General features: G+C 55.3%; 2 protein-coding genes across 2 annotated transcripts in view; both read left to right on the top strand.

Moving 5' to 3' along the window:
* Positions 1-1,013: 1,013 nt before the first annotated feature.
* LOC141989668 (uncharacterized) lies at positions 1,014-20,539 on the top strand. Its single transcript, XM_074956602.1, is given in 5 exon segments — positions 1,014-1,519; positions 4,569-4,682; positions 5,519-6,850; positions 15,479-16,478; positions 20,425-20,539. Coding segments are annotated over 5 exon segments (2,670 nt in total). The 5' UTR covers positions 1,014-1,410.
* Positions 16,422-24,246, top strand: part of ITGAL (integrin subunit alpha L) — a 33,520-nt gene continuing 25,695 nt past the window's right edge. Inside the window, exons 1-3 of the mRNA XM_074954447.1 lie at positions 16,422-17,016; positions 17,419-17,762; positions 20,425-20,642. Coding sequence (XP_074810548.1) covers positions 20,582-20,642 — 61 coding nt within the window. The 5' untranslated portion in view covers positions 16,422-17,016; positions 17,419-17,762; positions 20,425-20,581. The remainder of the gene's footprint in view (positions 17,017-17,418; positions 17,763-20,424; positions 20,643-24,246) is intronic.

Raw genomic sequence — 24,246 nt, 5'->3', positions numbered from 1 at the left:
TGCCTCTCTTTCTCTCGCTCTCCCCCAGAAGGTGCCAGGACAGCGAGTGAGAACGAGGAGGCGAATCCCCAGCAGGAAGGGTCGGCGGGAACAGAGCTGCACAGGACGTGGGGAGGAGCCAGCGAGAGCCCAGGCGGGGCAGGACAGCAGCAGGGAGAGCCCCTGGAGGAGAATGAAGCCGGCCTGGGGGAGAAACTCTACCAGTGCACCCAGTGCCTCAAACGCTTCAGCCGCAGCTCCAGCCTGCTCCATCAGCGGCGCTGCCACATGGGAGAGCGGCCCTACGCGTGCCTCGAGTGCAGGAAGGGCTTTGGGGGGAGCTCGGCGCTCGTGGCCCACCAATGCACCCACACCGGGGAGCGGCCCTTCCGCTGTGCCGGCTGCGGGAAGGGCTTGAGCCGCAGCTCCAACCTGATTCGGCACCAGAGGATCCACAGCGAGGGGATCCCTGCCACTCAGTGACATGGGGCGGGAGAAGGGTGGGAAGTTTGGGTGGAAGATTGACTACCGCTAGACACCAGGAAATCAGCTCAGAGGGGCCCGGCCACGGACCCACCTCGGGGAGAGGGGCTCAGTCATGATTCAGCACCAGGGAATTCCCATCCAGGAAACCACCTGCCATTGACCCACAGGCTGTGTGGGAAAGAAGCTGACCTGGTAGCTCAGCCTCTGCCATCAAGTGAGTTCCCAGAGTGCTGCGGTGGCTGTGAAGGCCGGCCAGGATCCTAGGCTCTATGAGCAGGGGAACATCGAATAGGAACCAGGAGACCATCCCCAGAGACTATACCCAGTTCTGGTGCCCACAGTTCATAAGGACGGCCATGCTGGGTCAGACCAAAGGTCCATCTAGCCCAGTATCCAGTCTTCCGACAGTGGCCAGTGCCAGGTGCTTCCGAGAGAATGAGCAGAACAGATAATCGTTGTGTGATCCATCCCCTGTTGCCCACTCCCAGCGTCTGGAGTGGGTTCATAGGCATTGCAAGACTGGCTCAGATCCTAGCACCATCTAGTGCCGTATGCCAACTCGGACAGCGTCCCAGCTGCTGCAGAGAAAGGTGTGTGAACCCTACAGTAGCATGTGCGGGGTATTCCGACCCCCACATTAGGCCTCAGCCTGGACTGCAAGGGAGCAGAGTGGCCTGAAGTGCAGGCCACAAGAATGATTCCAGGTCTGGAAAAACCTTCCTTGTAGTGAAAGACAGAAGAAGCTCCGTCTCTTTGGTTTCTCCAAGGGAAGGCTCAGAGGTAACTTGGTTCGGGTTTACACACCCCTGCATGGGAAGGAGGTTCCTGATGGCAGATGGCTCTGTCATCGACAAAGTCTGAACGAGATCCACAGCTGGGAGCTGCGGCAGACCGGAGAGAAGGGGCACATTTTTGAGAGACACTGGGGCAGCCTTACCAAGGGACATGGTGGATTCTCCTTCCCTTGGGGTCTTTAGAGGGCGACTGGCAGGGTATCCTCGAAGACATGCTGTAGCTCGGCCACGAGCTGTGGGCTTCGTGCAGAGATCACTGGGTGAGTCTCCGGCCTGCGTTACGGAGATCAAACTAGATGATCCCAGCGGTCCCTTCTGGCCTTCAAATCACCTTTAAACAAGAGAGTTTCATACTTGGTTGCTTCTGCAGGCAGAGCCCGTTGCACAAGCCAGGGGCTCCTTGCATTCTTCTACCTCCCCTACTAGCTCTTGTGGGCCACCCTCTCATCCCTTTCTATTTCTGGGACTCCCCTCCTCAGCACATATGGCTCCATCCCCCATACAATACCCCATACATATGGCTCCATCCCCCATACAATGATCCCCTGTTCACCTCCCATTCCTGAGGCTCTATCTGCCTCCCCATCCCCTATTCCCCCCTTCTCCCTATGTATTCCCCCTTCCCCCATATCAGGGTCCCTCATTTTCCCTCTAGCAGGGGTTCTCTATGCCCCCATTCCCCCATGCCAGGGTCTCTGTGCTCCTATTCCCCCTGTACCAGGGTCCCCCATTCTCCCGCTCATGCCAGGGGCTCTGTACGCTCCCTCACACCCCGCTTTGCCCCTTCCCCGTTTTTATTTTCTTTCTATCTGGGAGCTAAGTCATGCAGGATGTCAACCTTTCAAACTGAGATGGGGGTGCTGGGACACAGGAAGGTGTAAACGGCGGTCATCAACCTCTCCTTTGAGCTACGGACAATTATGGAGATGGCGGAAGGTGTAGCTCTGCTAACCAAAGACCAAGGGCTGGGTGCACCCCGCATTTCGCCATTCCGGTTTTCTGGGGTTTTTTTTACTGTTTTTTGCCAGATCCATGGGGTTCTGCCCCTTGACGCCTAGAACAGGGCCTGAAACTGCGGAATTGATCAGCCAGGGCATTCAAAAGTGATCGCGTTACAGCCCAACAGAGAAATGTCATCAAAGCTGAGTGTAATGATGTGTGTGGAGATGCTTTGGTGGGAGCTTGAATCTTATCAGATGCCAGGAAAACCATGCTGAGAGAGACCCTGTCCCTGAATTACATGGTGGGCTGGGGAGAAGGTTCAGAGCCTTGACATAATGGGCTATAGAGCCTCATTGAAATCACTGGAGCGATGCCACTTTACACCAGCTGAGAGTCTGACCGCATTGAGTCTCCTCCAATTTCTTCCATATGGGGTAGAATCCAGTGCCCTTGCTCATTAAGATGTCTTGTAACCTTCATGTGCGGGGTGCTAAATAATATCAGCCCGTCCCCTGCCATATCAGCCAGGGGATGGGCTGATATGGCAAGGGACGGGCTGATATTATTTGGCAATCTGTTTTGGAGACAAGGTTCTCTCAGCCAGGCTGAAAGGGAACTGAATACTGGAAGTATTGACATTAGAGTGAGTTACTTTCCCCTCCCCTGCTCAGCAGGAATCATTAACCCCCAGGCCCAGCCTGTACCCTATATATCTATGCCTGTCCCGAATTAAGAACATAAGAACGGCCCTACTGGGTCAGACAAAAGGTCCATCTAGCCCAGTATCCTGTCTTCCGACAGTGGCCAATGCCAGGTGCCCCAGGGGGAATGAACAGAACAGGATGAAGTGATCCATTCCCTGTCGCCCATTCCCCGCTTCGGGATTTGGAATCCAAATGCTGCGGGCTCTTTGCTCTGCTGGATCTTGCAGCCTCTTGTAATGATGCCTCTGGCCGGGACGTCTGCCTGGATTGAACCCAGGAGCTCTGGATCTGAAAGCTCAAGGCACGGCTGCCTGAGTGATGGGATCAGGGCCCTCAGCTGAGAGGCTGCAGGAAGCTCATAAATGTCCAGAAATAGTCTGGCCACTAGATGGGGACACACGAGTCACCCGGTGTGGGTTATTCTTCGGGTTGGGGTGAAAGTCCCAAAGGCCGCTAGAAACCGGAGGTCCCTGAGAGGCCAGCCCATGGCCTCCTGCCCTCTCCAGCGCCTGGCTCCTCTCTCCAAGTTGCAGGGAGCTGCTCGTTCAGGAGCCAGGGACAGCTGGGGAAAGTCCCCTCTGTGGCCAGCACTGCCCTGGAGGCTCCCAGACTTCCGACCATCCCCACCCCTAATATCAGTTCCCAGTGGGTACCCAGATCCCACTCCCACACGCTAGTTCCTGGAGCCAGGGCCGGATTCCCAGTTAGGCCCAGGAGGCACGTGCCTAGGGGTGCTGGCGGCGTTCTAGGGGCGCCTAAAAGTTAATAGTGGGTTAAAAGTTTCATTTTTTAATGGAAAACACCAAGGTCAGCTGGGGGGGGCGCTGAAGACGCTGTGCCTAGGGGCGCGTAAGGTGTCAATCTGGCCCTGCCTGGAGCCCCCACTACAGGGGCAGGGGTTACAACAGACCAGGATATGTCAGAGCCAGGGTCCGGCCCCGGGGGGGTGCAGGGTTCCCGGGGGGGGGGTCTCTGAGGGAGGGCGCGATGTCCCCCATTGCAAGTGGGGTGCAGAGTATCCCCCACCTGCCCTGCGGCGGGGGCTCATCCCGGGGGGAGGGGGGGGGTTAGACACTGGCTCCGCGCCGGGGTCTTTGGTGCCTGTTCGGGGCGGGGGGGTCTCCCGATCGCCGGTGCTCTGGCGAGCTCAGAGTTAAAACCAGCGAGCTCCGAGAGCCGCCGAGCCCGGGCCGGAAGGGAGCGGCCGGCGCAGTCCCGGCCCACGTGCGGCGGGAGCGGGGAGACCCAGCCGCAGGACATCGCTGCCCGGGGGGGGGGATCGGAGCCGAACTGGGACCGGAGAGACCCCCCCGCCCCCAGCCAGCTCCGGGGGTCTGTGCAGCTGAGGCTGGCAGGGTCCCTGTTCCAGCCCTGCCCTCCCCTCCCCGTGCATGTTCAATAAACCCCCCGTGCTGAGATCCCACCGGCAGCTCCTCCATGGGGCCGTGCCCGGACCCATCGCTACAAGGGGCCAGCTGCAGCCCCCACCGCCCCCCCCCCGGCTCTGTGTGCCTGGAGATCCCTGATTCCCCTGCAGGGGGCGCGGCCCATCTGCCCCCAGGGGTCTCCCTGCCTCAAAGGGCCCCTGGGAACATCCCCCCCAGCAAAGAGCGGGGCGGGGTTCAAGCCTAGGCGCATCTCACCAGTTTCTTCTCCTAAACAGGATTCCCCGACCCCAACCTGGCCGGGATCCCCCGCATGGAGCCAGGGGAAGAGCCGAGGGCCCCGGATCTCCCGGGCTCCGAGGAAAGGGAGACCCCGAGAGGCGCCCACCCAGGTGAGGAATGAGCCACACCGGCTCGGAGCCCGTCCGGGAGGGAAGGGAAACGCTGTGATCCCAGCAAAGCCGCCGGGAGCCCCCAGTTCTGTCTCTGCTAGCGTGGCAGCACGTACACGCCTTGCTCGGGTGCGGTGCCCTGCGGTGCCAGGTGCTGCACAAACATAGAGACCTAGTGCCTGACCCAAAGAGCTTTCACTCTTAAGAGGCAAAGGGTGCTGGGCGGGAAAGGGATGCAACATACAAGGGTTTGGCCCGACATAGCTCCGTGTATCGGGCCCTAGCAATGTATGGCCAGATCCACAGCTAATGTCAATCCGTGTTGCTTGTTGATTCCCACCAGCAGGGATCTGGCCCATTGACTCCAGTGGAGTGATGCCCATTTACACAAGGGTGGGATCTAGCCTGATCCCCACCTTAAATACCAGCTGGTACTCCCCGCTTCCTTCGTCCTTGTTATAAAAGATTAAATGAGCGTTGCAATATGAGTTTCAGATATATCCTCGTTATTCAAGGCTCTGAGTTTTTGGTCCTAGCCTTTGTATCACATACAAATATAAATAATTCCCTGATCATCTCGTCTCACTCAGCACCGTCCCTAGCAGGTGCCCTGTCCTCATGGCAGGTGTCACTCCCAGCTCCCACCTGTCCTGCCTGATGCCTGGCAGGAGCCCTGGGCCACTGGAGAGACCCCGCCCCTCCTCTCTCTTCAGGGAAGGGTTTGTGGGATTTTGCTTCCTGCCCATCAGGTTTTCTGCTCCGTGACCAACTACTTGGCCTCCCCTCGCCAGCACAGGGAACAAGCCCTGGCTGGATTCTCTCTCTCGCTCTCCCAGCAGGTGCCGAGGCAGCCAGCGAGAACGAGGAGGAGAATCCCCAGCAAGAAGGGCCTGCAGAACCTGAGCGACACGCGACGTCCTGGAGCCCCGAGCAGGGAGACGTCGGTGGGGCAGGACGGCAGGGAGGAAACCTCCCAAGGGAGAGCTCTGCTGAGCGGGAAGGAGATCCCTGGCAGCTCCAAGACTCCTCTGGGCGTCCGGAGGAGAGACTGGCCATATGTGGGCAGTGTGGGGAGAGCTTCTCTCAATACAAAGACCTCGCTGAGCACCAGAGATCCCATAGAGAGGAGAGGCCCCATCAATGCCCTGACTGCGGGAAGGGTTTCACCTGCAGCTCCCACCTCCTCCAGCACCAGCGCACCCACACTGGCGAGAGACCCTTCCAGTGCCCCGACTGCGGGAAGGGCTTTGGGGTCAGCTCCCACCTTGTTGTCCACCAGCGTGTCCACACCGGGGAGCGTCCCTACAAATGCCCCGACTGTGGGAAGGGCTTCAGCCAGAGTTCCCACCTGGCCAAGCACCAGCGCACCCACACCGGGGAGCGGCCCTACAGGTGTGCGGCCTGTGGGAAGAGCTTTGGGGACAGCTCCTACCTGATCCAGCACCAGCACGCCCACACCGGGGAACGCCCTGGTGTGGGCGGTGGGATGGGTGCAGAGGACAGGCCTCACCCATGCCCCCAGTGCGGGAAGAGCTTTGGCACCAAACTGGCCCTGAGCCGGCATCAGAAGGTGCACAGCGAGGAGCGGCCCTATGAGTGCGCTGAGTGCGGGAAGAGCTTCAAACTGAGCCGGCTGCTTATCCAACACCAGCGGATCCACACCGGGGAGCGGCCCTACCGCTGCCCCGACTGCGGGCAGAGCTTCGGCCGCAGCTCCCACCTCCGCTCCCACCAGCACATCCACACCGGAGAGAAACCCCACCCCTGCCCTGACTGCGGGAAGGGCTTCAGCCACGGCTTCCAGCTGGCTCAGCACCGGCGCGTCCACACGGGGGAGCGGCCCTACGGGTGCCCTGCCTGCGGGCGCAGCTTCAGCCACCGCTCCACCCTCATCAAGCACCAGCGCACCCACACCGGGGAGCGGCCCTACCGCTGCGCCCAGTGCGGCAAGAGCTTCAACTGGAGCTCCGCGTTCATCAAGCACCGCCGGACCCACTCGGAGGAGCGGCCCTTCCGCTGCTCGGACTGCGGGAAGGGCTTCCGCGAGAGCTGCACCCTCATCCAGCACCAGAAGATCCACTCGGAAGAGAAACCCTACAAATGCCCCGACTGCTGCAAGAGCTTCAGCCTCAGCTCCTACCTCGCCAGGCACCAGAAAATGCACACGGCCTAGGGACGCCAGCGGGGGGCCTGCCCTGCCCGCGCAGGGGTGTCTCGGACTCACAGCTCGTGCCCACTAGTAGCCCCGTGCGGTCCGTGGGGGGAACCCCCTTCAGTGTGACAGCCCTTCTTGGGGGTCCACTCTGTCTCGGGGGTTAAGCCCCTCCACCTCCTGGAGCCGCACCTCTCTGAGCCTTAGCACACCTGTTTCTCGCCGTAGGCCCCCTCAGGGAGTCCACTTGCTCTGTACCCCCGGGGCCTCCACTCCCAAAGGGAATAATGCCACCCTGTTCTCTAGACCGGAGCGACTCTCGGCCAACGTAAAACAGGAGGGTTTATTGAGCGTTTGAACACAGCATAGGAAACTCTCAGGGCGACTCCTGAGCTGAGCCTCCGGGTCGCCAGGTCACCAGTTGCTGGGGTATCCATTCTCCAGGCCATTGGCTGGGGTCCCAAGTTCCCTCGCCGGTCTTCTGTAACAACAAATTCCCTCTCCCATCACCTCGTTAAACCAGTAACACCCAGAGAAACTGAGTCCCACCCCCTCTGCATGCAAACCATTGGAAAAAAACAAGAAAATCCCCCACTTCGTCACAAGGGGCATTGTGGGTACCTTTCTGGAGTGGGTATGCACCCCCTGCTTGCACAGAGATGCCCTCTTGTCGTCCCTCTGGTGACTGGAGCGTGTATCAGAATTTATGTGGAATTTGTGGCCCTGGAGGTTTTTAAGAACAGTTCCAGATCTCGGACAGCTCCCACCTCTCATTGAGGGTCTAGGTATATTTGATCCTGCCTCAGTGTGGAGGAGAGGACTAGATGACTTCTCAAGGACCCTTCCAGCCCTCCATTTCTATGACTCTGTGAGTCTGCTGCTAACCCCTAAACTGATTGAATTTCCCGTGGGATGAAAACTTTGAATATCAGAGATTTTAAAAATTTGATTTTCGCCCCGATTTGTTGAAAGCTGAGAATTTTTCACAAAATATTATTGGGGAAAATATTTCATTTATTGTTTTGACTAATTATATCCTCTGTTATCTGAGAGGCAGTGTGGTCTTGGGCAGTGTTTCGCCACCAGGGCCTTTTCTTGTGGCAACAGCCTCCTGGGCTGTGATGGGGCAGAGGGGCGCACAGCAGTGGCCCCTCTCCCAGGGCCACCAGCAGTGGTTGGTCTCTGCCCCCCTCTGGAGACACACACGCTGCAGGTGCAGACAACTGGTGAATTCCCCACTTTCCCGGGGGTAGGGTCGGCAGGCTTCAGCCATGGGGCTTCGGTCTCCATCCACGCAGCGGCGGCTCTGGTTCAGGCTCCAGCCCCAGGCTCACCATCCCCTACGCACACCCCTATTGTCCCTGGGCCCCGCTGCCTCCCTGCCCACCTCCCCAACCAGGACTTAATCTGTCCCAGGGCTTGCCGGGGCTGAGTAAGTCTGCTGTGAAAAGTGATATTAGCAAACATACAAAGATCACTTTCGCAGCAGAAAACTTATCAGCTAGCAAGTCTTAGGGGGGAAGAAAAAGCGCAACCAAAAAAGCAAAAGAAACCACAAAAAAGACAAGAACACGGGAAGCACCTTATTTGTGTTTCTATTCTGTTTATGTCCAGTAACGAATAGAGACAGCTGTAAATTATTTGTATTACCGAGTCTGAAAAAACCCTACATAAATTACAATGATTTGGACATATGTGCATATTTATATGTTTTTCCTAAAGTTAATTAAATATTTTAGGAAAACTTGTCAGCGCGGCCACCAGCAAGAGTTGGTGACCGCACTCTGAGGCCCCCAAAAAATTTGTTGTGAGATCCCCTGGTCTAGTGGATCGCACACTGCACTGAGACATGGATTCTATTCCCAGCTCTGCCACTGGCCTGCTGGGTGACCTTGGGCAGGTCATGTCACCCCTCTGTGCCTCAGTTTCCCCATCTGTAAAATGGAGGTGATGATACTTGACCTTTGTAAAGCACTTTTTGAGATCTACTTGAGGAAAAGCACTATGTATAAGAGCGTGGCAGTATTATATTATAAATTTTAATATAAAGTAAAAGTCAAAATGATAAAGTAATATTCATAGATTCCAAGGCCAGAACGACCATTGTCATCAGCCTATCTGACCTCCTGCAGAACACAGGCCATAGAACTCCCCCCCAAAAATTCCAAGAGCAGAGCTTTTTGAAAAACAAACAATCTTGATTTAAAAATTGCCAGTGACGCAGAATCCATCACTTCGTAAATTGTTCCAAAGGTTAATTACTCTCAATGTTAAAAACTGACACCTTATTTCTAGTCTGAATTTGTCTAGCTTTAACTTCTGGCCTTTGGAACTTGTTATACCTTCTTCTGCTAGATGGAAGAGCCCACTATCACGTATTTGTTTCCCCTGTAGGTACTTAGACTGTGATCAAGTCTATAACCTTCTCTTTGTTAAGCTAAATAGATAGACTCAAGGAGATCAATCGCTGTGAGGCAGGTTGTGGGGCTAACTGGTGTGATCATTGGAACCCCGCAGGAGATGGACTGATAGAGCTGAAAGACGTGACTACAGAAGAACAGGGTCCCCAAGGGTGAGCCTGGGAATGAGTTCTCCGGGCACTCGGAGGCAGTGTTTTACATGTAAGTCACTGGGCTAGAGCTCTACAAATCTGGTTCCGTGACTGCCCAAGCCTCTTCATGAGATTGTGGGCAGCTCTGTCTCAATTTCCCTATCTGTCCCTTTCTCTGTTTAATTGGTAATTTCTTCAGGCCAGGAGCTATTTCTGAGTGTGTTTCTGTGCAACGCCCAGCAGAACGGGGCCCCGAGATGCTACTGTAATGCAAACAAAAAAATGGGAGTGTGAGACCTTACTATTTCTTTACTACCATGACAGAGTTGTGTGGCCCAGTTTGGGCAAGGGTGGGATGCCTTAGACCTGGCTAATTTGGACACCTTGGTCTTGGATACCTTTATGTGGTTGTCTCCTTGTTTTTCCTAACAAATCTTGTTTCAGTAAGATCCACGTTGACTTGGACTCTTAGGAATTTCCCAGAAGGATAAATGAGCCATCAACCTTTCAGGACGGGTGGCTGAATGGGACCTAACTCGGCTTGTGAATTATTATCTAAAGGGTTGAAGCGAAGTGACTCTTTTCTATAAGGTGTGTCACTCCCTGGGCTATGTCTAAAGGACAGGTCAGTTCAGCCAAACCCATCAGGATCCCTCCTGACCCTGCCCAGCCAACTCAGGAATTATGGTCCAGAGGGTAAGAGTCCTCCTATGGCTGTGTCACACCCAGCCAATGGAAGATGCTGGATAACCAGGGCAAGTTGAAGGGGTGTAAGGTTGCAGCAAGATTTCCTTTGCTTAGTGGGAGGTTCCTGTGGTTTAACCCCATCTCTCCCAGTGTTCTCTGGTTGCTGCTCTCCCTTGCCCGGGGTGAGGGGACTTCAGTCTGCAAGGGCTGGCATCAGTCCCATCTCACCTCAGTGAGGATCTCAAAAAAGGATCCGAGAGAGGTGAATGCCTCTGTCTCTAGGATGCTGGTGGGGAAAGCTAGCTAGGGTCTCTCCCTCTCCTCAGCGGACCCCAAAGGACACAACCCCATCCCAACTGCATCCAGTCTGCTCCCATGTACAGCAGTCACGGAACCTTCCAAGCCTTAGTGTTCCATCTGCCCCCATGGCTATGGAACATTCCTGACCCCAAGATTCCATCTGGCCCAGGTTCCAGGCCCCAGTGTTCCACTGACCCTGGAACCTCCTGAGCCTCAAAGTTCCAACTGCCACAGACCCCTCCTAGCTGGAGCAGTGAGTGGGGGCGCCGGGCACAGGGGAGATGCAGAGAAGAGTCTCAGTGAGAGGCGGCTCCGGGGGAGGGAGAGAAACAGCGGCAGAGACAGGAAATCCCTGCCTGGAGGAAGCGGCCACAGGGACAAGGGGTTGGGAGCCTGAACCACAGCTGGGACCAGAGATTCCCCCCAGCCAGCCCTGGGAGCTGCATGGAGGGAAGCGGGGTCTGTGCAGCTGAGCCCAGAAGGTTCCCCCCCTTTGCCCCCGCAGCAAGTTTCAGGGCAGCACAGGAGATCTGTGCAGCAGAGTGCCCCCAGCCACATTCGGGAGCCATGGAGTGCGTGAATGCAATAGGCTGCTGGGAACAGGAGGGGCTGCTCCCTGAGAGGCCAGACAGATGGATGTTCCCAGGTGGGGGGCAGCCATCTCCTCCATAAGGCACCCAGCTCCTCTCTCCACAGCGCTTACCAAGCTCCTAGTTCTCCTGGGCCCAGAGCAGCCCGAGAAGCTCCCAGGCATCTGGCCACACCCCATCTCCTTGACCTAAAATGGGTGATGTGGGGGCAGGAACCCATGAATTGTCAGATTCCAGTGGGCTTTTCACTGTCAAACCTGGTCTTTGCAGGGCAGTTTCTCACTGTGTGACTTCAATAAACCAGGATTTTTTTTTTTTAAGGAAACTAGGAAAAACAATCCCATCATGTGCAACTCTAAGAATCTTATCACACAGGTGACTGGCGTGGCCTGAGCCCCTTTTGTTCTGTGGACCAGCGCCCAGAGGGGGATGTGGCTACGCTTTTAGCCCACAAGCCACACAATTAACTGGTCGACAAGCACTGAATGTAGGATCAGCTTTCCTGAGTTCTCTCCCTAGCTCTGGGAGAGATGTGGGGTAGAGCAGGCTGCATTGGGAGCCAGGACGCCTGGGTTCTGTCTGCAGTGCTGGGAGTGGCGTGGAGTCTAGAGCAGTGGTTACAGATCAGATCATAGGGGAACACAGTGTTTTGGCCTGTTCCTTATAAAAGACAGTCCCCTCCCGGGCCTGGAGATGCTGGAGGTTCCCAGGCATTCTGCGGCCCTGCCCCAAGCTATCCATTCCCAGCAGGTGTCCAGACCTGGCTCCCCAATGAGGCCCTAGTTCCCAGCTGGCTGTGATCACTGTGGCCCCTGGGGAATGACCCCTGCCCCAATGCTTTGCACTCTCCTGGCTCTGGTCCTGGAGCCCCAGTTATAATGGCCTTGGATATATCAGAGAAAGAGCCCCCTGGGGTTTCCCTGCGGGCTCTTTGGGAGGGAGCATGGTTCCCTCTTTAGGACCATCCTGTGGGGGGCGGAATTCCCAGTAGATTTTGTGGGGTGCTGCATTAAAGTCCAGCCAGGCCCATAATGGGTCCCCCAATATCTGCTCCTGCTGTGAGTTCGCTCTGGGACTCTGAGCCTGCCCCACACAGCCCTAGCTAGGAGGTCTGTGTTATCCGCCCCAGGGAATCTGCACCAGTCCGCTGAGCTCCCCCAACACTGGCTCCTCGGGGTCCCAGCTGAACCCCCAAACCAAGACCTGGTGCCAGGGCGGGCATGGATGGGCACTGGGGCAGTTGGGCAGGGCCACCCTCCCGGCGAGACTGGGGGATCCGGAGATGGGGCAAGAGGAGCCAACGGATGTGGGTGCGCCAGGGATGGGGGGGCCAGCGGTCTCTCCTGAAGGTGTGGGGAACTGGTGCATCCTCCACAGGAGGGATCTATCCCCCCCTCTCTCCAGCCCAGCCCCCCGGGGGGGACCCTGCATCCTTCCGCCCCGTGCAGAGCCTTTCCCGGCTCCTGGGGCCGCCAGGCCGGGCTATCCAAAGCGGATCTTCCCGGAGCGGAGCCGCTCGAGCCGGCCGCGGGGTTGCAATAGCGCAGGGACCTTCCTGTCCAACCCCCCTGCGTGCACCCTGGGCCGGGGACTCAGCAGCACCCGCTGCCCAAGGGGCCGGACCCCCTGTCTGCAATCAGACCCCCCCGCGCGCCCCAGGGGACCAACCAGTAACCCCCCCCCACCCCGTGCGCTGCAGCCGGGCGGTGAGTGGGGGCGCAGGGGCGGCGGCTCCGGGGAGGGAGAGAAACAGCGGCCGGGGCAGGAAATCGTTGCTTGGACGAAGCGGCCGCAGGGCCGGGGGGGTCGGAGCCGAAGGGGGGGCTGGGAACGGAGAACACCCCCTCCCCAGCTTTAGGGCAGTGCTGGGGGAGGTGGGTCTGTGCAGCTGAGCCCAGCAGGCTGTCCCCCCACCCCACCCCACCCCACCCCCCAGCCCAGCAGCGAGCCCCCGGGACACCACTGGAGGTTGTGGTTTGTACCACTTCCTTGGAGCAAAGTTACTGACCCCAGGCAATGAAGGGGAGTCGTGTGCTGAGATCTCCCCCCCAGCAATTCGCGTGAGAGCCATTGAACCAAACTCTCAACCCTGGAGCTGCTGGAAACCACTCCCTGGCTCCTGCACCTCTGCACGTTTCGGCTGCTTTTTGCAGCACTGGCGTGGCATGAAAAGGGTTAACACACTGTGTGGTTTCAAGGCCCTTAGGTGATGTTTGCAAAATGACTTCTACTGCTGAGTGTGACTCATTCGTCAAAACACCTCTTCCCTGTGTCATAGATCAGATCAGTAACTTAACAGCCCTCGAGTGGGGTTCCCCTACAGCCCAGGGGGCCCCACTGTGCTAGAACTTGGGTGGGGGGGTTTTTCGGATGAGATTATAACTGTAGTTGACAGAGGCAATAGTGTTGATGTAAGATAGACTTCGGTAAGGTATTGGCATTGGTACTGCATGACATTTTGAAAAAAACCTAGAACGATGTAAAATTAACCTGGCGCACATGAGAGGGACCAAAAGCTGGCTAAGTGATAGGTCTGAAAATGGAACTGTAAAATCATCACCAAGTGGGTGTATTTCTAGCGGGGTCCCACGGGGATCGGTTCATGGCCCCCCACTATTTAACATTTTTATCGATGACCTGGCAGAAAACATAAACTCGCCACTGATAAAGTTTACTGACAACACACAAAATGGGAGGAGCGATGGATAATGAGGAGGACAAGTCACTGATACGGAGCGATCTGGATTGCTTGGTAGCCTGGGTGCAAGCGAACAATCTGTGTTTTAATATGGATAAATGCAGGGGTGAAAGTAACATTCAACACATACCGGAGTAAGAGGCGGGGCCTTGGGTGGAAGGGGCAGGGCTGGGGGGGTCAGCGTCCCCCAGCCAACCCAGCCACGCTGCCTGGCCCGCGCCGCCTGGGGCAATTTAAATCGCCGGCCCCGGGGCAGCTGCTCCTTTTGCCCTCAAAGCAGGGTCCTTTGCCACAGCAGCGCTTTCACGTTGGCTCCATACGGGCCGGTACCGAAGGCCACTTTTTACCAATACGCCGTACAGGCCCGTACCAGCTTACTTTCACCCCTGGCTAAATGTGACTATAGAAACAAAGGATACGACTTTATTCTGAGAAGCAATGCCTCTGAAGACTTGGGGGTCATGGCGGATAATCAGCTGACCATGAGCTCCCCATGTGATGCTGTGGCCGAAAGGGATAAGACATGATTTAGTTGGTGTTGGTCCTGCTTTGAGCAGGGGGTTGGACTCGGTGACCTCCTGAGGTCCCTTCCAACCCTAATCTTCTCTGATTCTATGCATAAGCGGATGCATACACAGCAGTATCTTGAGTAGGAGTAGGATGGTTATTTTACTTCTATATTTGGCACTGGTGTGACCACTGCCGGAGTACTGTGGGTTCCATTCTTGTGTCCACAATTAGAGAAGGGTGTTGATACATTGGTGAGAGGGTTCCGAAAAGAGCCCCAAGACCGATTAAAGGATTAGAAGGCTTAGAAAACAGGCTTTATAGTGATAGATTCAAGGAGCTCAGTCTATTTAGTTTAACAAAGAGAAGGTTAAGGGGTGACTTGATTACAATCTTTAAGCACCTGCAGGGGGAACAAATATTTGATAATGGGCTTTTCAATGTAGCAGACAAATATATAAGACAATCCCATGAGTGCAAGTTGAAGCTAGACAAATTCTGACTGGAAATAAGACATACGTTTTTACAGTGAGGGTAATTAACAACTGGAAGATTTTACCAAGGGTCGTGGTGGATTCTCCATCATTGGCAATTTTAAAATCGAGGGGATGTTTTTGTCTAAAAGATCCGCTCTAGGAATTATTTTAGGAAAGTTCGTTGGCCTGTGTTAAGCGGGAGTTCACAACAGATGATCACAACGGCCTCTTTTGGCCTTGGAATCTGTGAATTGTACTGGGTGATGCACAGATCCTGACTAAGATCTGGGCCCCCATTGTGCCAGGCCCTGCACAGACCCAGTCTGAGATCAAGCCCCATTGTACCAGACACCACACAGACCCCTACCAAGATCAGGGTCCCCCATTGTGGCAGGGGCTGCATAGGCCCTGACTGAGATCAGCGACAAACCCCTTTGCCCCTCCTCCCTCCCCAGCGCAGGGAACGAGCCCCGGCTGGATTCTCTCTCTCTCCCAGCTGGACCGGGCTGCAGGAGCAGAGTGGCAGGGGAGGTCCCAGAGCCGGCAGGTGGCAGGGCAGGGCAGCTCCCTCCCTGCCAACCAGCCAGCTCCAGGGGAGATCAGAGCTTGGATCTGAGTCATAGTGTTTGAGGTTCATTCTCTCTCTCCCAGCAGGTGCCGGGACAGGCGTGAGAACGAGGAGGAGCTGGGACCTTCTCAGGAAGAGGTGTGGCAGGAACCCCCCAAATGTCCCTCTTGCCACCGGAGCTGGGGAAGCCGCTGACCATCTGCAGCCAGTGCGGGAAGAGCTACAGCCTGAGCACCCAGTTCCTGCGGCACCAGCGGACCCACGTCCGTGAAAAACCCTTCAAGTGCGACGAGTGTGGGAAGAGCTTCGTGGACAGCTCGGCCCTGCTCACACACCGGCCTGTCCACTCCGGGGAGCAGCCCTACCGCTGTGCCGACTGTGGCCGGCGCTTCAGCCGCAGCTCCAACCTGATCCGGCACCAGCGCACCCACCGAGAACTGCGGCCCCACCAGTGCCCTGATTGCGGGAAGAACTTCGCTGAGGCCTCCTGCTTCCTGCAGCACCGGCACTCCCATGCAGGCGAGCGCCCCTACCTCTGCCCTGACTGCGGGAAGAGCTTCCGCCACCGCTCCGCCCTCCTGGCCCACCGCCGCACCCACCTGGGGGAGCGGCCCTACACGTGCTCCGATTGCGGGAGGAGCTTCCACCAGAGCTCCCAGCTCTCCGCCCACTGCCGGGTTCACCTGGGCGTCAGGCCCTTCCAGTGCCCTGACTGTGGGAAGAGCTTCTTGGACAGTTCCTCGCTGATCATCCACCAGCGCATCCATACCGGAGAGAAACCCTACAGGTGCCCCGAGTGCGGGCGCAGCTTCAGCCGCAGCTCCAACCTCCTCCGGCATCAGCGCATCCATGCCAGGGAGCAGCCTTTCAAGTGCCCCCAGTGTGGGAGGAGCTTCCAGGATGGCTCAGGTCTGGCTCAGCACGAGGGGTCCCACCTGAAAGCCAAGACATACCAGTGCACCCAGTGTGGGAAGGGTTTCAGCCAGAGCGCCACCCTCATTAGGCATCAGAGGATTCACACCGGGGAGCGGCCCTACACCTGCCCTGAGTGCGGGAAGAGCTTCAGCCAGAGCTCCACCCTCTTCCGACACCGGAGGATCCACACAGGCGAAAGGCCCTACAAGTGTCCCCAGTGTGGGAAAAGCTTCATCGAGAGCTCGGCCCTGATCCAGCATCAGAGAAGTCACACGTGACAGAGGCCACTAGGGGAGTGCATCCATTGGAAGTCAACCATTGGCCAGTATCAGTGTGGTGCCGGCAGCAGCAGGTGCCTGGAATATTATGGATTCATTGGCGGGAGGAGAACATCAACCATTGGCCAACGTCAATGTGGCATTGGCATGACAGCATGGCTGGAACATCGTAGATTAATTGGCTGGAGGAGAGCGTCAACTATTGACCAATATCACTATGGTGTTGTTGTGCATTTGTGTCTGGATTATCATAAATTAATCAACCGGAGGAGAAAGCCAACCACTGGTCAATGTCAACATGGTTTTCGTGTGAGAATGTGGCTGGATTATCGTAGATTAATCAACCTGAGGAGAAGATCAACCATTGGCCAATGTCAACGTGGTTTTGGTGTGAGAACGTGGCTGGAGTATCACAGATAAATTGACTGGAATTTTCAAATGACCCTAATGGTGTCAAGTGACCAGGTTCGAAATCCTCCCTTGGAAATCCCAGCCGTAGATGTGGAAGGCCAGAAGGGACAATTACAATCACCCAGCCTGTCCTTATGCCTAGCACAGTGATATACTGACATTCTTGGCAGTGTGTGGCGGAGGTGTGGAGTCTGCTCAGTGGTAATTGAACTTTCCTGTCTCTGTACGAATTGTCTTTTCCAAGATCTGTTTGACGTGGTATTTAACAAGGTGAAACAGCAATCCCCAAAACAAGAACCCATCATTTCTGCCATGCAAATGGACCAAATGTCAGTGTTTAAAGTGACCTGCAGGGGGGGGGAAGTTAAGGCTGGGTTTGGGCCCCTTTTCTTGATCTTTTATGAAAAAAGTCTGGCCGTTTTATTTTTTTTTAAATTCTGCTTGGTTTGGGTGTGTCCCACAGTAAAGCCGTGTCTACACACATTTGTAGCTTTTTCACTACACCGGTCTAGTTAAAGGGGTGCAGCCCCCATAGTGTGGGCTCAGTTATTCTGTTATGAAGGGACTTTTTTTATTATTGCTATTCATTTCTATTTACCGTAGTGCCTCGGAATCCTTGGTGTGGACCAAAACCCCACGGTGCTTGGTGCTGTACAGACACGGAACGAGACATCAGTCCCTGTCCCAGAAATCGTACAATCAAAGTCTAAAACAAGAGACAACAGATGGATACAGATGGAATGATGGTGGAGTACAAGGAAACAATGGGACACTGCTGGTCAGCGTGACTGACCGTGGTCTCAGCACCAGCGGTCTAACCACTGTCAAGTTTTTTGTAGGACTGATGGCATAGGAGGGATTTGAAGGAGGAGGATGTTTAAGGGGGAGCCTTTCCCCGGCATGAGGGTTCAGCATGAGAGAAAGCGCAAAGGGGCTGGTTTTAAAAGGTCAGTCCAATCTGGATTGAAAAATGGCCAGTGATGGAGAGTCCACCGTGACCCGTGGAGAGTTGTTCTTATGCTTAATTATTATTCTCACAAAACTTTGCCCCTTATTTCCGGTCTGAAATTGTCTAGCTTCAACCTCCAGCCCTTAGATCTTGTTATGCAATGTAACTGTATCAGTTAAAAAAAAAAAAAATCACACCCCGACCACCAAAGCTCTGCTGGAAAAAGACGTAGGGGAGACCCAGTGATACTGGTGAAAAAGGCCCTGTTGCTGGAATAGCTTATTCTGCCTGGGGAACCGATAGAAGCCAAGCTAAAGGATCTCTGTTGGTGGCATAAGCTAGGTCTCCGCAAGGGGGCTTGCTAGTATAGCTGTCCTGCTCTAACCGGGGTTCTCAAACCTTTTTTGCTGGGATGGGGACCCCCTTTGAAAATAGTTCAGGCTGTGATGCCCCCCACCCCAACAAAAGGGATGCTCCCCCCTCCCAGGCCATCCTTACTTCTGCGCTGCTGCTGGCAACAGCGCTGCCTTCAGAGCTGGGCGCCTGGCCTGCAGCCACCGCTCTCGCGACCCCCCTGCAATAGTCTTGTGACCCCCTTTTGGGCCAGGGCCCCCAGTTTGAGGAACTCTGTGCTATAAACTACACGTTTCCCAAACCCGAAGAAAAGCTCTGTGTAAGCACGTCTCTCTTACCAACAGAAGCTGGTCCAGTAAAAGATACTAGAGTACGTCACCCACCTTGCCTCTGATATCCTGGGGCCAGCCTGGCTGCAACAACACGGCATAAGCTACACGGCAGACTCTTTCTAGTGTAGACGAGACCCAACTCTGTGTGGCTAGACCACATGGGGAGGGGTTTAGGCGTCTACTCCGTCCATGCTTCTGTAGCAGAGATGTCTTCTGTTAGATTCAATCATTCCACTGGCCCTCTGTGGCAGTGCAGTGGGGGTAGGGAATTATTCCCTTGGGGTTGGAGGGGGGGCGGGGGTCAATCCTGCAGCAGGTGCTGTTGGTGGGGCTGGTGGCAGGAAGGTCTCCACGCTGTTACAGGCCTGCTCTGGGGAAGTGAGGGGGTTAGGAGCTTCGTAACTTGAAGTCTACAGTAGATTCCTCGTGAGACGCAGCTGGTGGGGGTGGAGGGTATGGGGGCTGTTTAAACAAGGATCTCTCACTTGGCAGAGATGCAGCCGCTTCTGGAGTGGAGTGCGGGGGTGATTAACAGGAACCATGCTTTAGGAGGGAAGTGAAAGAGAATCCTGCAGTCAGTTGAAGCCACAACTGGGGGGCATGGCGGGTAGAGGGAAATGAAATGGAATTACCCAACTGGGATGCTATTTTTATTGCTGTTTGTATTACAGTAGCAGCCAGAGGCTTGAACTGAAGTCAGAACCCCATTGTGCCAGCTGCTGCCCCGACACACAGTGAGACAGTCCCTGCCCCCAGGAACTTAAAGCCTCTAGGTCAGGGGTCTCAAAGTCCCGGCCCACGGGTCTGCAGCCCGAGAATCTCCCCGCTGCGGCCCGCGGAAACTTTTTTAAAACTTCTTTCATCCCTCCCTGGGGGAGGGGAGCGGGCAGGAGAGATGCAGCCCCGCTGCCGGCTCTGTCTGCTGCAGGTGCCTCCCCCCGCAGCGCCCACTGGCTGGGGGAGAGGGACAGAGATACCATCACCAGTCGCCGGGCAGAGTCAGCCGTGGCGGTTGCATCATTGGTTGCCGGGCGGAGTCAGCTCTGGAGGACGAGTCACTTTTTTCCACAATGAACATAAACAAGTCAACATAGCGAACGCAACTCTCTGATGCCCACCTGGCTGCAATCCTGAAGGTTTCAACGGCTCAGTTCCCTGAGGCCAAACATCAACAAACTGGGAGAACTGAAGCATTGCCAGGTGTCTGGCAAACACGAACGGCTCTCTGGCAGGCGAAGCATTGTATCAAGTGGTACGACAGCGGTATTCTTTCCAAGACATTCGAAAGAAAAAATACACTAAAAACATTTTCTTTTCTACACACCATCTTCAGTGACATTATTGGCCCGCTGGGAGGATTTGAGGACTGGCCCTGGCCCGAAGGGAAATGGAGTTTGAGACCCCGATCTAGGTAGAGCGTTTTTCAGAGGAGGACACCAAGGCTCAGGGGCTCGGCGACCTGACCCAGGAGCTAATAGCAGAGCCAGGAATTGAACGCAGGTCTCCAGCACAGCACCTTAACCAAGGCCCTGGCCCCCTCCTGGTTCTTCCAGCAGGCTGCAGGGTCACGCCCCGATGCTGGGGGGAAAGATCTGAGCTCAGTTTCTTCCATTCAGCCCATCACAGTGGCATCTCTTGGAGTCAAAGGGCACAACCCCTACTCCCAAAGCAAGGGCACCCCAGGACCACAGTTTACACGTAGTCCTGTTTTTCCAGTTGGGGTCCCCTGACATGACACCCCCTCCCCAAACCTGCTGCTCGGGGACACTTGACCCAAACAAGGCAGGATTTTCTGAAACTCCCCCACCTTCCCCATCAGATGTTTCGAATTTTGTCACTGGAAATCAGCGTGAAGAGCGGAAGGAAGTGCTCTTGCTCTGCAGATGCTTCTGCACTCCTCTCCGCCTCCCACGTCCGTGGGAAAAGCGGGTGATAGAAATCTGCGTAATCATTTCCCCCAAACTCTGTTTCCAGCACCTCAAGCCGGCTCCTTCCCCCTCCGCCTGTGCCCAGACACTGTCTGCACAACGGGCTGGCGAGCCCGCCCAGCCGGATTTCTCCCTTTGCCATCATGTCCTGCGTCATCTAACTCCCCAGATCCCCGGGGATCCATCACGCTCCAGATCCCGACATGGCCAGGACCCCAGGTGCCTTCCCTCTGTTGCTGCTGCTGCTCGGGCCGCCTCTCAAAGGTGGGTTGAATTGAGGGAGCCAGGTTCGGTCAGTCTGAGCCCCCTTCCGGGTGCATGTGGAAGGCCCATGGGATGGAGGGTGTCTGGACTGAAAGCACCTGGTGGGGCAGCGGATTGAATGGGGAGGCAGCAGGGCTGAGAGCTTGGTTTGGCACCAGCCCCAGGTTTGGGGAAAACGGGGATGGGGATGGGAAGAACCAACCCTGGGCACTGCAGTTGGTTTGTGGGTTCCTCTCACTGCAGCAGCTGGCCTCAGGGCCGGGGGGGGCTGCACCGATTGAAAAGGAAGGGGTGACAAGAGAGAGAAGCAGACTCATTAGAAATGTCATGGCTGCCGGGCAGCATCTGGTGTGTCTATAAAGGGAGGGCAGTGGAGTTTAGGCCATGCTCCAGTTGTTAGACAGGCCCCAGCCTGGAGCCCCTTGGTCGTTAGAGTTGCCCAGGGCTGGGTGCCTTCGGCCATGAGCAATGTCCCGAGCCAGATGCCCTCAGTTGTCAGTGTCACCCCAGATCAGATGCCCTCTGTCCTTAGCAATGCCCCTGTGACCGACCCAGGGTACAATCCAGACTAATGAGTAGCTGTGTCACCCCTGCCCTGTAATCCGGGGTGCCCTTTACAATGCCTTGATGCTGTAGCCTCTAGCCTGGACACTGCTCACAAAATGTTTCCAGCATGCAATTCACTCCCAGCTATCTCTGTGTGATCTGCAGCCAGCCAGCCACACCCTGGCTCTTACCAGCCTTGGTTATACTGCAGGGTGATCCCAATTCACTCCCAGTCTCAGATTTCCCCCCAGAAATCTATGTCCTGTATTGCCCAGCCCTCTCGTGGACACTACAAGTTTATATAAAGTCTGTCATTTCATCAATAGAAATAATATGCACACACCTTGTTACCCCAAATGGAGTTTCCCTGACACTTCACTTTAAACACACTGGATTAGATAAAGCAGCAAAACAAGTTTATTAACTAAAAAGAGAGAGATTTTAAGTGAGTACAAGTAATGAGTAGGGCCCTACCAAATTCACGGTCCATTTTGGTCAATTTCAAGATCACAGGATTTTAAAGACCGGAAATTTCATGATTTCAGATATTTAAAACTGAAATTTCACGGTGTGGTAATTGTAAGAGTCCTGACCAAAAAAGGAGTTGGGTGGGTGGGTGGGTGGGGGGGTCGCAAGATTATTCTAACGGGGGTTGCGGTCCTGCCACCCTTACTTCTGCGCGGCTGGGGGCGGTGGTGCTGCCTTCAGAGCTGGGTGTCCGGAGAGCAGCGGCTGCTGACTCGGAGCCCAGCTCTGAAGGCAGCAGCACAGAAGTAAGGGTGGCAAAACCGCGTCCCTCCCAGAAATAACCTTGTGACCCCCCTGCAACACCCGTTTGGGTCAGGACCCCCAATTTGAGAAACGCTGGTCTCCCACGTGAAATCTGTATAGTACACAAAAAACCAGATTTCACGGGGTGAGACCAGATTTCACGGTCCAGGATGCATTTTTCATAGCTGTGAATTTGGTAGGGCCCTAGTAATGAGGCATGAACATCAGAAATGGTTACAAGAAACAAAGCTAAAATGCAGCTGGTGCCGAACTTCACACACTATGTTAAATTCAAAGCAAAGTTTTCTCACTGCATGCTCTCAGCAGTCTTGCTGGTCAAACTTCTTAGGTCAGGACCCGTTCTCCACATCTCTCTCTCTCTCTCTCTGTGTGTGTGAGAGAGAAAGAGCTCCCTGCTGCTTTTCCTTACCTGTTGGAGCTTCTTTTGTTTCTCTTCCTGCTTGATGTCTCTCTTTACGGCATAAATGCAAATTAAGCAGAGCACCCTTTCCTTTGTTTGACACAGGGCCTGTTTGCCAACCTCAGTTTGGAATATCTGCTATTAACGCCAAAATCTTATAACTTCCCATACAATGCTGCCAGACCTATTTTATCAGGACAGTATTTACCAGCAAATTTTGACTTTTCAAATGATATCTCACAAGGCAAACTTTGTAAAAGATTGTTACAATAGAGGTGTAGGGGGTGGGCATAGGGGTACATTCTGTCACAGCCCCCAGCCAGATGCCCTCAGTCATCAGCGTTGCCCCAAACTGGATGCCCTAGGTCAATAGAGATACACCAGCCTGGACACCCTCGATTCTTAGAGACACCCTGGGCTAGATGCCCTTGGTCATTAGCGACACCCTAGGCCAGACGCCTTTATTAATTTCAGCCATCCTGGACTTGATGCCCTCAATCGTTAGTGATGCCCCAGGCTGGACACCAGCAACTTTGTCATTGTATCCAATCAGTTTTTCCCTAAACACTGCCCAACTTTTCAGTCCTTTTCAGTGTGTGTTTGGGGCGGGGTGGGGCCTCCCCTCCTGCCAGTGAAACCTCCAGCCGTGCCACGGTGGCTGTTCAGAGGGGAAACAGCTGCACCAGGGGACAGCTCAGATCTCAGGCTGGATGTGTCTCAGGCCTCTGAGTGCGTGCGGCTTCCTCTCTGCAGGGGTGCCCGGCCCTGAGCAGCCTGTGAACCCCAGGGATCGTGGGGCACAAGGGCAAATCCTTCCCACACCCCGAGTCTACCCTTGGGAGTCAGCGGGTTAAGAGGATGAATGGCCTCCTCTTCTGAAAGGTCCAGCCCCTGCCTAGCTCTCCTGCCTGCCACAATCCCCACTGGCCTCCCTGCTGCACGGCGTTCACCCCCAATCCTGCTCACACCAGTGCCCCCACCGGTGCTCCCTCCGCATTGTGGGAACCCCTCCTCCTGCCCCCTAACTAGCACCCCTAATCTGTGATCCCTCCCCATTGCAGGAATCCGTCTCCTGTCACCCCCACTAGCACCCCTAATCTGTGATCCCTCCCCGTTCCTGTGGCTTGTGTATTCGCGGTTCAGCACCGGCGCTCTAAAGAAACCCACCTCCACGAGGGGCGTAGCTACTGTCACCACTGGCGTTTTACAGCGCTCAAATCTGCAGACCTTGGGGGGGGGGGGCTTTCACCCCCCCCCCCCCGCCCAAGTGAGAAGGTTGCAGCGCTGTACAGTGCCAGGGGAGACAAGCCCTAAGAATCTTACCTCTCCAGCCTTCAGGACACCTGGGTTCTTCGTGCCCTCGGGCCGAGAGTGATGCAGTGTTGTCAACTCACGATATTTGGCATTTCACATAAAGCCCCAGCTGCGTGCGTCGTGTTTTAGATGCGAATCGTGTCTTTTGTATTGTAAAACACAGGGCACCTCTCCAGCCCTTGTCTTGGGGGAAGACACGAGCAAGAGTGACCCTTGGCGGCTCAGAAGTCAAATAAGGAAAACCACAAATTTATCATTGTGAAAAAAAACAACCCCACCCAAGAGAGTTTACGCCAATCTTATGATTTCAGGGGACCTGGTGTATGATTTTTGAATGCTTGGGAATGGCAATACTGCAGCGGGACCCTAGAGGTTAAATCAAAAAAAACACCCCAGCTTTCTGTCAGCTTGTACTAGGATATCAAAAACAGCTATTTCCTTGTGGCCTGTGGTTTGGCATGTGTGAAGAAAGCGCACAAGCTGAACCTTTGCTTTCTCCACACTGACTTCCTGTAACAGCAGCGCGGGCAAACCGGGTGGGAGGGCTAACAG

The sequence above is a fragment of the Natator depressus genome, chromosome 6 (assembly GCF_965152275.1).
Source record: "Natator depressus isolate rNatDep1 chromosome 6, rNatDep2.hap1, whole genome shotgun sequence".
Taxonomy (NCBI): domain Eukaryota; kingdom Metazoa; phylum Chordata; order Testudines; family Cheloniidae; genus Natator; species Natator depressus.
Note: the sequence above shows the minus strand (reverse complement) of the source record. Positions and strands in the feature narration are given on the sequence as shown.